The sequence below is a fragment of the Mustela erminea genome, chromosome 2 (assembly GCF_009829155.1).
Source record: "Mustela erminea isolate mMusErm1 chromosome 2, mMusErm1.Pri, whole genome shotgun sequence".
NCBI lineage: Eukaryota > Metazoa > Chordata > Mammalia > Carnivora > Mustelidae > Mustela > Mustela erminea.
The window spans coordinates 82,944,980-82,959,436 of NC_045615.1; the positions used below are offsets into that span (position 1 = coordinate 82,944,980).

Below are 14,457 nucleotides of genomic sequence, written 5' to 3' on the forward strand. Positions count from 1 at the left end.
GCTCAACAATAAAACAAAGTGTTTTTTTTTTAATTTTTTATTTTTTATAAACATATAATATATTTTTATCCCCAGGGGTACAGATATGTTAATCGCCAGGTTTACACACTTCACAGCACTCACCATAACACATAACCCTCCCCAATGTCCATAACCCCAGCCCCCTTCTCCCAACCCCCCCCAGCAACCCTCAGTTTGTAAAACCAAGTTTTTATTTTAAGTACTTTTTGTGTGACTTCTAATGTTCTCACCTGTGATCATTGAATAACTTTGTTTTGTATGACACACTTGTGCTATTTCTCTTAAATTTTTTGAAGTTTTTTTTTAATCTTTTTAAAAATCTTTTTGAGGTATATCATACATTGATAACATAGACAAATCTTAAGTGTGTACTCAGCGAATTTTGACGTATGTATATAGTTGTGTAACTATCACCCAGATCAAGATAAAGAACATTTCCAGTACCCAGAAGGCTCCATGATGCCTCCTCCCAGTTAATACCCTCTCCCTTCTGAAAATCCACTTTTCTATCAACAGAGCTGACTTTTTCTCCTCCTCTTCCTCCTTCTTTTTAATTTTACCACTTCTCAAACTTCATTTAATAGAAGTCTATAGTGTATATTCTCTTGCATTTATTTTCTTTATTTTATAATATGTGAGAAATATCTAGGTTATTGCTATGTAGTATTCTATTGTATATTCATTTTTCCATTTCACTGTTGATAGATATTTCCAGTAAAAACATTTTAAGTGCGGGGACGCCTGGGTGGCTGGCTCAGTTGGTTGGACGACTGCCTTCGGCTCAGGTCATGATCCCGGAGTTCCAGGATTAAGTCCCGCATAGGGCTCCCAACTCCACAGGGAGTCTGCTTCTCCATCTGACCTTCTCCTCTCTCATGCTCTCTCTCACTGTCTCTCTCTCAAATAAAGAAATAAAATCTTTATAAAAGAAATTTTTTAAGTGCTCTTTTTAAAAGATAGGTTTGGTTTTTTTGTGAACACCTAATGGTTTTATTCTTTAGTATTTTATATGTTGTTATTTGATACACATTTTTATTTTCACTTTCTGTAATACTTGAAACATTTCAATTTCTCCCCACTTTTTTTTTTTTTAAGATTTATTTGTTTATTTTAGAGAGAGAGTGAGCGCAAGCTGAGGGAGGGTCTGAGGAAAATCTCAAGCTGACTCTGAGCTGAGCATGGAGCCTGACATGGGGTTCAATCTCACAACCCCAAGATTATGATCTGAGCTGAAACCAAGAGTCACACACTTAAACAACTGAGCCACCCAGGTGCCCCAGTTTTCAGTTTTGTTAACAAAAGTAACTCTGCTGTGTTTGTCTGTCTCTCCTCCCTCACATCATTTCTTTCCCACGTTTTTACCTGTGGTACTGGACCCAGTAGTAAAGGAAAGAAACAAGCAGTGATTTCACTGGAAAAATAAAATTAGAGTTTTTAGGCCTTCCTAGAGAGTTTCTGGGGCAGTTACTTCCTTCTACAGCTGAGTACCAGAAGGATTATGTGATTTACCCAAGAGCAGAGGGCAGTGATAAAGCTGGGAACTACAGGTTCTGATTTCTATTCACAAAACTCTCACTTGCTGTGGTGCTCACTTGAATGGGTGGGGGAAATGCTGAAGGATTTCTCTTTGGAGCCAAAAAGAAAAGAAATCATTTCATCCTTTCAAAATGTAATTTGGAAATAAGGATTAAGCTACAACAATGTACCACCTAACCCATTTTATCCATTTTGAGACACTTATCCAAACGAAATAATCTAAAACAGATCTATAAACCATGACCTTTAGGTCATATCAGGCCTATCACTCATTTTTGTAGTCTGAAAACCGAGAATGGTTTTTACCTTTTCAGTGATTAAAAAATAAAATCAAAAGAATAATATTTTATTATATATGAAAATTATGTGAAATTCATATGTTAGTGTTCATAAATAAAATTGTATAGAACACAGCCATATTCATGTGTTTTGTCTATTGCCGCTTTCAAGCTACAGTTGTGGAGTAGAGTAGTTAGTTGCTGCAACAAAAACCATATGGCATGCAGAGCCTGAAATATTTACTTATCTGGTCCTTTACAGAAAGTTTGTTCATCCCAGATGTAAAAGAAGGAAAACTATGTGCACGAAGACATTTATTTAAGCATTTTTTAAGAATACAAAATAAAAAGCATGAAAATGTCAAACTGGAGGATGATTATTTTAATTATAATTTAATAAATGTATGCATTATTTTACTATTAAAATAGTAATCTAAGCACTGTGTACCAACATAAAAATTCTTAACACTTGAGAGGTTTAAAAGGATGAAATTCCTTTATACCTTGTTAGTGTCAATATAAGTAAAGACTAAAAATAATTTGTGAAAATAATTATGGCTATGAGTGCTGGGGTCATCAGTAATTTTTTCAGCATTTCTGTAGTATTACTTCTATTTTAATGAGAAATAAAAACCTTGCACCAGTTTCTTATCAGGCAACATTAGGGAATATGATCTTTTCTTAATCAAATATTTTGAGTGATTATTACAATATATGAGACACCATTATTCAAGGATTTCTAGAATGATAGGTTAAGAGAAACCTTAATTTTCTGCTTATGCCTGCATATTATAAATGAGAGATTGATATTGGAGCTCAAAAAATACATAATGAAGGTAATTCTCTCAGAATTTAAGAATTTTTCGGTAAATGTCTTGACAGTAAATGCGTTAACTTGAATGTATAAAACGGCAGTACGGTAACTATGTTTCAGAAGCCAGATTTTCTTCCCCCAAAGTCAAATTCAGTTTAATTTAAAAGACCAATTGAAACTCACAGTCAGATCCCACCCCATTGGCATATAACATATTTCCCAGTCCTTCTGTGCATAAATTCCTCCTTCTAACAAGACTGATTTTTTTTTTTCTCCAATGACCTCTTTGTACTCTTTATATATTCTGATCTGTTCTTCTTCATTCATGGTCCCTGATTCTCATTTGGTGCTTAGTTAGCCAAGACTGCTTTATATTGTTAAGACAGGTGTATTCATTTTCTATTGCTGCTGTGACAAATTACCATAAACTTAGTGGTTTAAAACAACACAAATTTATCATCTTGCAGTTCTGGAAGTTAGAAGTCTAAAATGTGTCCTTTTGCACTAAAGTCAAAGTATCCACAGGGGTGGATTCCTTATAGATTCTCTAAGGTAGAAATCCCTTTCCTTGGCCAGCTTTTCAGAGGCCACTTGAATGCCTTGTTTCACGGTCCCTTCCTGCATTTTCAGAGCCAGCAGCGTACCATTTTCAAGTCTCTCTCTGACTCTGACCCTCCTGCCTCCTGCCTTATAAATACCCTATGATTACATTGGGCCACTTAGATAATCTCCCAATCTGAACATCCTTAACTTCATTATATCTGCCAAGTCCCTTTTGCCCTTTTGCCATGTAAGGTAACTTTCATAGATTTCAGTAACTAGGGTGTGGACAACTTTATGGGGACCATTAATCTGCCTACCACCATGGGTTTTTATTTTTTAGTAAAATAATGAGTTTTCGGGTTCCTCAGTGCTCAGTCATTTAAGTGTTTATCTTGGACTCAGGTCATGATCCCAGGATCCTGGAATCAAGGGCCCCACATCGGGCTCCCTGTTTGTTGAGAGCCTGCTTCTCCCTCTCGCATTGCTGCTCCCCCTGCTTGTGCTCTCTCTCTCTTGCTGTCTCTCTTTGTCAAATAAATAAATAGAATATTTTTTTAAATATAGGGATTTAATTCGTTTTTATAATAGTAATATTTGTTTAATATAGACAGTTGAGAAAATGAAACAAAAAAAGAAAAAGCCCGTACACCCAAAGGCAATATTTTACATAATTATTTTTTCTTTTTTCTATGTTTATGTGTAATAGTTTTAAAAATAATTTCTTAAACTGTATTCATTTTGTATATAGTATAAATACAGTAGTAAACAAATGTTGACATATATATTTTCATAGCCCTTGGTGCCCTTCAGTACACACTTGATATTAAGTAGATGCTGAGGAATGCATTGATGGATTTTCTCAAGTGATTAATTTTACATTGAAGAATTGATTTAAGTGCAGTGCTAAACTGATTTCACCACTTTCTATTTCTTTGACTTTTGAATGTATCTTGATAAAACTTTCCATCAGTAATTCACATTTCTTATCTAACAGTTCAAACAATTTCATGCAGTTCATTTCCTTTCAGCCTTTGACAGGGTGTCCTAAGGACTCCTGTGTGCTTGCTGAGAAAGAACTTTGCCCACTGCAGTGATAGGATGTCCAGGAAGCCTGCCATTTCTGAGTCACAGAGTTGCTGACAAAAACTGGAGAGAAACAAATATGTGGGAGAGTGAGAAGTGGGTAGAACACTTCTGCTATAGAAAGAGAAAATGTTCCACTAAACATTAAAATATTATTTATACCACATTCACTCTAAAATTAATTTTCATATCTGTTATGACAATACATGTATGCCTCCTACTTTTAGAGCTTTGTTAGACATGTTTTCAGATGGTGCTTCCCTACAACACTACCTCTGTTGTCCAAGGCTGTTCACTGCCCAAACATCCTTGAAAAAATAATCCAGAACAAGGACTTTCAGTGCCTTACCTTGCAAGATGTACAAAATATGAAACACTGAGGGAGAATCATCTACCAAGGGGCGCCTGGGTGGCTCAGTGGGTTAAGCCTCTGTCCTTGGCTCAGGTCATGATTCCAGGGTCCTGGGATCGAGCCCCGCATCGGACTCTGCTCGGCAGGGAGCCTGTTTCCTCCTCTCTCTCTGCCTGCCTCTCTGCCTACTTGTGATTTCTCTCTCTGTCAAATAAATAAATAAAATCTTTAAAAAAAGAAAATCATCTACCAACATTGTTATCTATATACACGTTTATAATCTGTCTTCCCCAGAGTTTGAAGCTCCATGACAATAGAGGTTTTTGTCTGTTTTGTTCCATCGTTTACCTATAGTGCCTAGAACAGTACATGGCACACAGTAGGTGCTCAGTAAGTATCTGATTAATATTAATTATTTGGTCCATTTCCTAATGATATGTTTAGGAATGATAAAAAATAACCTTGGTATGTATATATTTCTATTAATAAAACTCACTGGAATTTTGATATTATCTCTATGTTATAAAAGTAAATTTCCATTTTAACACTGATCTTTATTTTATGAAAGCCACCAAATTTGATAACCATACCCACTTAAAGAAAAAGCCATGGAAAAGGAACTTTTACCAAAACATGCTGTGGTTTTGTTATAGTTGGGGCCTTTGAAACAAAGAGCTGTATGTAGACACAGATCAGTAATAGCAGTGAAAGCCACAGCATATTGAATTATGATGTACCACATGGATTTAATTAAAATTTCAGCCAAATTTTTTTTACTGTGGGTTTAAGTGATTAGATTCAATTTTGCTAAGTGCAGTACTTGGTTTATGCTGCAAATTTTGTATTTGCCCTTTGAGTTCTCTCAATTGTATCCAAAATGAGAATATTCATCTCTTTAAATGTCCATAGGTGGTATTTAGTTATGGTGCAACATTGGGCTATATTATAGTATAAGAAAAGAGTGGAGTGGGAGCTTAGCTCTGCTGCTATGAGCTGTATAATAATATATAATGAGTTCCACAGTACTTTGAAGAGGTTGGAATAGATGCTTTTTAATTGTCTAACTCTAGATCTTTTTGGGTTTTGAATATTCATACAACAACCTTTGTTATTCTGTTTTCAGGTGATGTCCTTGTTGCTGTGAATGATGTTGATGTGACTTCTGAGAACATAGAGAGAGTTCTGTCTTGTATTCCTGGACCTATGCAGGTATAAACAGTCTTTCTTTTGTATTTTATGATTAGTTACAGAAAATAAAGATACCTTCTACTGTTTTCTTTTTTAAGACTCTGAAAATTATCTTGTATAAAGTGAATTATACTTACATATTTGATGATTTAAAACATTTTAGCTTCTGTTAACATTTTTAGCTTTTGGATATTATTCTAAAAAGAGAGAAATAGCTACAAATAAAACCCTCCTATGTAAAGCAGGAATAATGACGTAATTTAAAAACTATATAATGACCAACCTATCATCATAACTTCTATATATGTTGATGAAAATCCAGTTCCTAGACAAGTCATTTTAAACAGTCATGGAATTTTTTTTCCTCTGGTTTATTAAAATCACTGTTCCTTTAAAAATTTTTTTTAAAGATTTTGTTTATTTATTTGTTAGAGAGAGCGCATAAGCAGAGGAAGAAACAGGCAGAGGGAGAAGCTGTCTCTCTGCTGAGGAAGGAGCCTGATGTGGGACTTGGTCCCAGAACCCAGGGATCATGACCTGAGCCAAAGGCAGATGCTAAATGTACTGAGCCACCCAGGCATCCCTCCTATAAAGTTTTTTAAATGTGGTTTTGTTTATCTTAAAAACTAATTGTACTGTTTTCTTGATTTGTGTGTGTGTGTGGTATCTTGTTTAGCCTTATTCCTGAGCTTTCATTTAGCTACTTAGTGTATTATTTCTCATTCCTTGTAAGTAAAAATAAATCTCTTTCATAATAGTTATTTTGATAGTCTAAGCATTGACATTTTGTATTGTAGATGACATTTTTAGGTCATTAGAGAGATGTGTTTTGAAAGTGCTGTACTTACTATTTAGGAATGTTCTGCTCTTGTTAGTATGAGAAATTCACTTTTTCTCTTTTGAGGGATAGGGAGGATGAAATGCTTTGAACAGGTAGATACTCCATCAGACTATGAGAGGATGAACCACTTTCTGGATTGATCAGGGTGAAGAATAGAATCCATGATAAAACAGAATCTTCCTGCATCTGATTTGAGATACTGAAATAATGGGGCCCATGATGAAATTCTTTATTGTCTAAGAAAGAACATCTCCCTTATGTTCACTTCTTTCTCTTAACACACAAAGACACACATGGATGCTCTGTAAAATTAGCTATCTTTGGAAATGCAAAATGAAAGTGCTCGAAGAACTTTGGCAGCCAGTGACCAGCAGCGCCTAGGAATGGTTAGAGATGGCGATGGAGACAAGGTGGTGTTTGAAATACTAACAATCAGGCAGACACCAGACGTAATGCTGAAATAGGGTATACTGTTGTCCCCTTTGGTCGTCAGGTGTGGAGAGGGCCTAGGGTGAGCCAGGGTACTAGGCACCTCAGGGGGCTCAGACAGCAATTACTTACCCATTAGTAATGAAGAATTGCAGTATTTTAACAACTGAATCAGCTTCTCCAGAGTAAACTGGCTGCATGTCAGCTCCCAGGTCTGGGCTCCTCCTTTCTTGCCTCTGTCAGTGGCGGGTATCTGCCAGTGTTGCCAGAGTTCAACCGCGGCTCTTCTATCTTCCAAAAAAAATTATGTTTACAGTGGAGTCACATTGTACTTATGTTTAATTAACATTTGCAGATTCAGCTATTCACACTCAGAAGTTAAAAAAAAAGAGAGAGAGGAAGAAATAATGATTTAAATATTTTTTTCTGGTTCCACCCACCATTTACATGCCCTTATTAAATATGAAGTAGGAGTTGTGTATCTGCTGTTGGCCCAGTTTGCCTTTTATGATGTGAGCATCTTGCTGCATTAAGTGTGGTTCTGTATTTAAATACACATACCCCCCACACACACATACACACACACGCATGCACATGGCTTTTACATGCCAATATGTACATCTTGTGCCTAAATGAAGAAATAGCAGTTTGTTTTGAAAGTGGAAGAAAAACTGTTTTGAGTTGTTTGAATTTATCATATTGAGAGAGTATGTTATATTCTAGCACATTCTTGCCTTCCTAATCTAAGTTCAGAGTGATTTTGACAGCATTTAATTTGAGGATATTACCCTGTCATAAGATGTATATTATTAAAATCTTTTTAAGGTTTTAAATCTTTTAAAATCTTTTCTACTTAAGAAAATAAACTTTCTTCTTATTATAAAGGTAGTACATGTTCATTGTAAAGAGGAAGATACGAAGAAGTAAGGGACAAAATCTTTTAAAATCCCATTACCTGAAGATGTTCATGTTTAATATTTTGGAATATTTTATTCTAGTTTAACCCCTTGAGTATAAACATGTATGCATTTTTTGTTTTGCTAGCAGAATTGGTATTATAGCTGTGTCATGCTCAAAACCAAGCACCAGCTTTTAGCATGATGTATCTTTAATAATGATTTAAAACATAGTTAAAATTGGGACGCCTGGGTGGCTCAGTTGGTTGAGCGGCTGCCTTTGACTCAGGTCATGATCCCAGCATCCTGGGATCGAGTCCCACATCGGGCTCCTTGCTCGGCAGGGAGCCTGCTTCTCCCTCTGCCTCTAGCCTGCCACTCTGTCTGCCTGTGCTTGCGCTCTCTCTCTAACAAATAAATAAAATCTTTAAAAAAAAAAAAAACATAGTTAAAATTACTTTAACTAGAAGTAATGTTTAATTAGTAAACCACATCTTTCTTATATCATTAGTGTTGAAAGGGGTGTGAAGTATAAGCTTCTCTCTACCAGCCGTATAAACTAGGAGTTCATAGGAGGCTCAGGGAGGACAGGAGTAGAATTGGGAAGAGAACTAGTGTTTGTACATACCAGGCAGTTTGTTGGTGCTTTGCTAATATCATTTTTTTTAGCGATTTCATTTATTCCTCATAATAGCCTGTAGGATACCAATAATTGTGTTTCTATTTTGTATGTGAAGAAAAAGAATCAGAGAGATGTAACGGTTTCCCCAAGGTTGCAGAGTTAATAACTCAAGGAACTGAAACTGACTGCAGAGCATGATCCTTCCATCTCTCACACAACCTGGGTGGGTCTTCATTCCTGCTGGGCTAGAACAAACTGAGGTGGAATTGTCGCTGAAAAAGTTGTTTTACCTGATTTGTATCTATGGCAGCTGAAACAATTACTCAAGCAGTAAGAGAAGAGGAATATTCATTTATAAAGAATACCAAAGGAGACTTTTTAACATTTAAATTTGGAACTGTCTAACAGCAATATTTTATTTTATTTTTTTAAAGATTTGATTTATTTATTTGGCAGAGAGAGACACAGTGGGAGAGTGAACATAAGCAGGGGGAGTGGGAGAGGGAGGAGCAGGCTTCCCGCTGAGCAGGGAGCCTGATGCGGGGCTCCCAGGATCCTGAGATCATGACCTGAACTGAAGGCAGATGCTTAACGACTGAGCCACCCAGGCACTCCTCTAACAGCAATATTTTAAACTTCTGCTTGATGTATAAATATGGTCTAAATGCTCTTGTCATCTGACAGAAGATGGCCTGGGAGCTATCTACAATGTGGTAATGTGGTAGAATGAGGTCAGAGCTCCATTTTAAACCTTGCTCGGAGCAAGTTGCCAGACTGTTCTGGGTTTCAGTTTTCTCATCTATAATCAGAGGAGATTTGAGCAAATATATCTGAACCCAATTCCAACTCTGCAGTTCTGTGCTTGATTTTTAAGTAAGTTCTGTTATAAATAGATTCAGAATACCAGAATGAAATCCGGAGGTGAAGCCTATATGCTAGGTGAGGTACAAAAAGACTAAATAATTTCTTTTAAAGCCAAGTTATAAAATTCTGCAAAAATAGTTATCTTAGATTTATCTAAAAATGTTTTCTGTCTTGAAAGAAAAAGAAGGCTGGAGAATTGTTTTAGGCTAAAGCAGAATGAAATGACATAGAACTAAGTGCAGTGGCTAATCCTAAATTGATCCTGGATTGCAGTGGGTAGCAGCTATATTGGGACAATTGGGGAAATTTGGGCAAAGACTTGAGAACAGTATTATATTTAATATTCAAATTCCTAAGTATGATAATTATATTTGGTTGTGTAGGAGAAAGGCCCTATCCTTAAGAGATATGTGCTCAGGTATTTAGCAGTAAAGCATTAAAATGTCACCAGATAATTCTGAAGTGATGCAGCCAAATTTTTTTTTTTAAGATTTTATTTATTTGACAGACAGAGATCGCAAGTAGGTGGAGAGGCAGGCAGAGAGAGGAGAAAGCAGGCTCCCTGCTGAGCAGAGAGCCCGATGTGGGGCTCGATCCCAGGACCTGGGATCATGACCGGAGCCGACGGCAGAGGCTTTAACCTACTGAGCCACCCAGGCGCCCCCAAATTTTTTTTGAGTATATAAAATAGGGGTGAGGATGGAAGGAAAGGGGAGTAAGACAGAGAAGACAAGGAGAAAGCAAATGTGACAAAATGTTAAAAATTGGTGGAACTGGGTGAGGAATAATGCATGGGTAATTATTATGTTATTGCAACTTTTCCATATGTTTGAAATTTTTTAAATAGGAAGTTGTGAGTTTGAAAAAGAGAGGTTTTCAATATTTAAAATGACAAGAACAAAGGTACAAGTACCCTTGTGATTGCTGACTGTGACCTTTACTACTGCAGCTCTTATGCACTCATATTTATTCAACAAGTACATAATTATATATATTAAGTATATATCACTCATTCCTGGCTTCATCAGGGAGCTTGGGTCCAAATTCTACTGTTGACCAGGGTAGATTGCATTAAGCATTGGGCCATACCTCATTTTCCTGGAGCTTTGGAGGAAGCCACCAACTCCTTTCACAGATCAGCCTGTAAAACATTAGTCCTGGACTCTTACCTCTCAAGTATTTCTTAGGCCCAAAAGAGGGGGGAAAGTCTTTTTAAAGGAGATGATGGTTGGGTGGAATGTTTTAACTTTTATTATCTCCTTGTTAAACAAAAGTGATATATAAACCATGGAAAAATTAGGAAATAGACTGGGAAATTTTTTTTTTTAATGTAAATCTTCTCTATTCTCAGAACCCAGAAGTATCATCTGTGTGGATATTTTAAAGTGGAGGACTGACTGATCAGATTTGCATTTTAGGAATATTTCATTCTGAATAGGCCTGGAGGTTGGAAAACCAGGTGATTGGCTTCACAGCAGTCCAGAAGAGAGCTGATAAAAGCCTATGGATATGGAGGAAGGAATAGATTAGATTCAAGATAATGTGAAGCGTTGATAGTGCTTCCTGTGGGATAAAGAGAAGTCTAACATGCCTTCCAGGTTTCATCTTGAGTGAGATTGCCTTAAACAGAAGAGGATCAAGGAGAGAGAATTTGCTAAGTCAGATACACTCCTGTTCTTCAGAATTGTGACTGAGGAATATTCAAAGCATCTGCCAGAAAAAGGAGAAAGGATCAGATGGGCAGATAGCAGTGCAGATGTTGTGAGAGAGATCCCAGGAGGGCTGTGAGCAGAGGGTGAGAGACTGGTCAGCTCTTGGAGCTGCTTCAGATTCTGACAACCTCCCTGGTTCCCGTCTGTGAAGAGGATGGCTTGGTAGCTAAAAGAAAGAAAGAATTTGCTTGTTTGTTTGACAGAGGCTGAAGAGACATTGCTTGTTAAATGGAGGGGTTGAAGAGAGAAGTAGAGAAAGGGTAATTAAACAAGATTTTGGCAATGATGAATTATGGAGAGCATGTGTTCTGACCCAAGGAAAGGTACATCATCTCCTGAACTGGAAGGAAAAGAAGAAAGGATGAGCAAATTGCACACCACACACACACACACACACACACACACACACACATTTTGAGAGAGACAGGCAATGAGGAATGATGAAACATGTCACAGGTTAATGTTCATGGAGGAACAGAAAACCCTTTTATAAGAGGTTTCATGTAAACTATTTTATATTAGATGGGTTTTTCCCCCTCAGATTTTATTTATTCATTTAGAGATGACAAGCTGGGGGAGGAGCAGAGGGAGAGAGAGACTCCATGCACTAAGCACGGAGCCCTATGTGGGACTCCATCCTATGATCCTTGAACCTTGAACCAAAAACAAGAGTCAGACCCTCAACCAACTGAACTAACCAGGTGCTCCCTCCTAGATGTTTCTTAACAAAAGTTTTCTATAAAATATATCTTCAGTATTTATGTATATTGACCCCTTTTTTAAAAAAGCACATAACTCTTAATTTAGTTATTTGTCTCATCCATTATTTTATCAAGGCAACCAGATATCCTGAAATTTAAAGCTACTTAACATGTAAGTTTTTCAAAATGCCTTGCTAAAGTATAATTATCTTTGCGTAATGGAGCTAACTTTACTTAAATCAGAAGAATGGTGGCTAAAATAGTCCTTAAAAGAATTTTAATGGATGGTTCTGTGGTGTGTATATTTGAGTTTTTGACATGGTGAGGGGAAAATGCCCTTACACCACAGAAAAGAAGTGCAGTTGTCTGCCAAGTATAACATTAGTTAGTTTTCAAGTATGTCGTTTTTCACTAAGCATAACAAACTAGTCTTAAATTTTAGGTTGTTTTTGCTGCCTAAAGTAAAATTAGTGAGCTTTTATTTTGAGTTTACCACCTCATTTCCTTTTGTCATTTTTGGTGAGTCACAGCCAGTCTCTTAACCTCTCTACCCACAAAAGTCTCAAACGGAAAAGATGCTCTCCCTGTTCTGAGGCACATTTCTTTCTCTGAAGACCACCTTTCTCCTTGTTCACCACTGGTATGCGCTACTCTCACAGACACTCCAACAAACCCAGCCAGCCTATCTCTGTGACATCTGCTTCCCTAGGATGCTACTCATCTCATGCTCCCTGTGGTCATATTTCTCCCTCCATTCATATATATTGCTCCTCACCAAAGCCCAAGCCTGGGGACAATCTCAGAGCTCCCATCTCACCTGTCATAAGCTCTGGGTTCAGGATTTCCCCAAATTCTCAGATCTCTCACATTTTCAACACCATCACCAAGGAACACCACCCATATATTTTCTTCTGGAAACTCTTAAATTCTCATTCTTGGATAAAAGAATTTTATCTTTTATTTATTTTTTATTTATCTTTTATTTATCTGATCTCAACCACCAAGCCGTTCACTTCATAAGGTCATTCTTCAAAGATTTTATATAGTTTTTTTTTTGCTTATATTTGTATTTCTATTTATATATACATATTTTGAACGTTGCCCTGTAGAACAGATGCCACTCTCAGAACATAGTCTTTTAGGCCATCTAATGCTTACCTGTTGCTTGTTTGGGTCAACACCTCACACCAAGAAATTCTTTTTCACATTCTTCTAAGACCGTTTCTAAAACAGTGTCTCTTCAGCAGTCTCTCACCTTAATCTTATATTAAGTTTCATCAGAACTTGCTTGATTTTTCCATATAGGATATCTAATTTTTTATATTTTTGTTGAGTTTGCTTATTATTTCCCCCTAAATACACTAATTTTCTATCCAGCCTTTTTTGATACAGTGTTGTAATATTAAGGACCCATTTTTCAATAGGTTTATAGCAAATATAAAAAATTTAGTAAAGGTTGGCTTTTCCATTTGGAATATTACATGTTTTGTACAGAAACATGATCATTAGGCCTCAGGAAAATTTTATGAAGAATTTCTCCCCTCCTACTTTCTATATAGATTACTACTGATCTTGACCTAGTTTATCTTTCTCTGAATATATACATATTAATGAGTTTAAACCTCATGTCTCTTTTCTATTTGTTAATAAAATAAATCTGAGACTTATTTTAGAAAAGATGTTTAACTTAATTCACTTTAGGTAGACAAAGATAATTTAATGCCCTTGAGATGCCACAGATAGCTACAGATAAGCAAAATTGAACACAACCGTAAATAGTCCCTCCTTGTTGACAAAAAAGGATATTTAGATATTTGTCTTTTGGAAGGTTTTATTCATGAGGGCAGACTTATTTTATATTATAACAGTTGGATGGTCTAGTGGGATTATGAATGAATTTTTTAAAAATAATATGCTTATTTTTTAAATAAGAGAGGGGCTGGGGCACCTGGGTGGCTCAGTGGGTTAAAGCCTCTGCCTTCGGCTCAGGTCATGATCCCAGGGTCCTGGGATCGAGCCCCGCATCGGGCTGTCTGCTCCGCGGAGAGCCTGCTTCCTCCTCTCTCTCTCTGCCTGCCTCTCTGCCTACTTGTGATCTCTGTCTGTCAAATAATAAATAAAATCTTTAAAATAAATAAATAAATAATAATAAAAATAAATAAGAGAGGGGCTTCCCACCCCCCTCTCTCTGCCTGCCTCTCTGCATACTTGTGATCTCTGTCTGTCAAATAAATAATATCTTTAAAAATAAAATTTAATCTAATTTTAAAAGAGTCACTGTGTTTAAATTTGGAACTGTACGGATTATTATAGTTAGCATATCCTATTTTACTCCTCTGTATTGATGATAAAATATAAGTCCATAAAGCTCTTTTTTTTTTTAAAAAGTGACTATATATGTTAATATTTATCACATTTAAAATTGGCCTTAAAAATTGTACCTCTTGAGTACCTGGGTAGTTCAGTCAGTTAATCGTCTGCCTTTGGCTCAGGTCATGGCTCCAGGGTCCTGGGATCGAGTCCTACATCGGTCTCCCTGCTCAGCCAGGGAGCCTGCCACTCCCCCTAATTGTGTGC

The 14,457-nt window shown here is 36.6% G+C and overlaps 1 protein-coding gene across 7 annotated transcripts in view; it reads left to right on the forward strand.

Annotated features, from left to right (window-relative positions):
- The window catches only part of INTU (inturned planar cell polarity protein), an 82,872-nt gene that overhangs the window by 20,891 nt on the left and 47,524 nt on the right, over positions 1-14,457 (forward strand). For all 7 annotated transcript variants that reach the window (XM_032333376.1, XM_032333370.1, XM_032333372.1 and 4 more), the window contains exon 3: positions 5,751-5,836. In XM_032333376.1, coding sequence (XP_032189267.1) covers positions 5,751-5,836 — 86 coding nt within the window. The remainder of the gene's footprint in view (positions 1-5,750; positions 5,837-14,457) is intronic.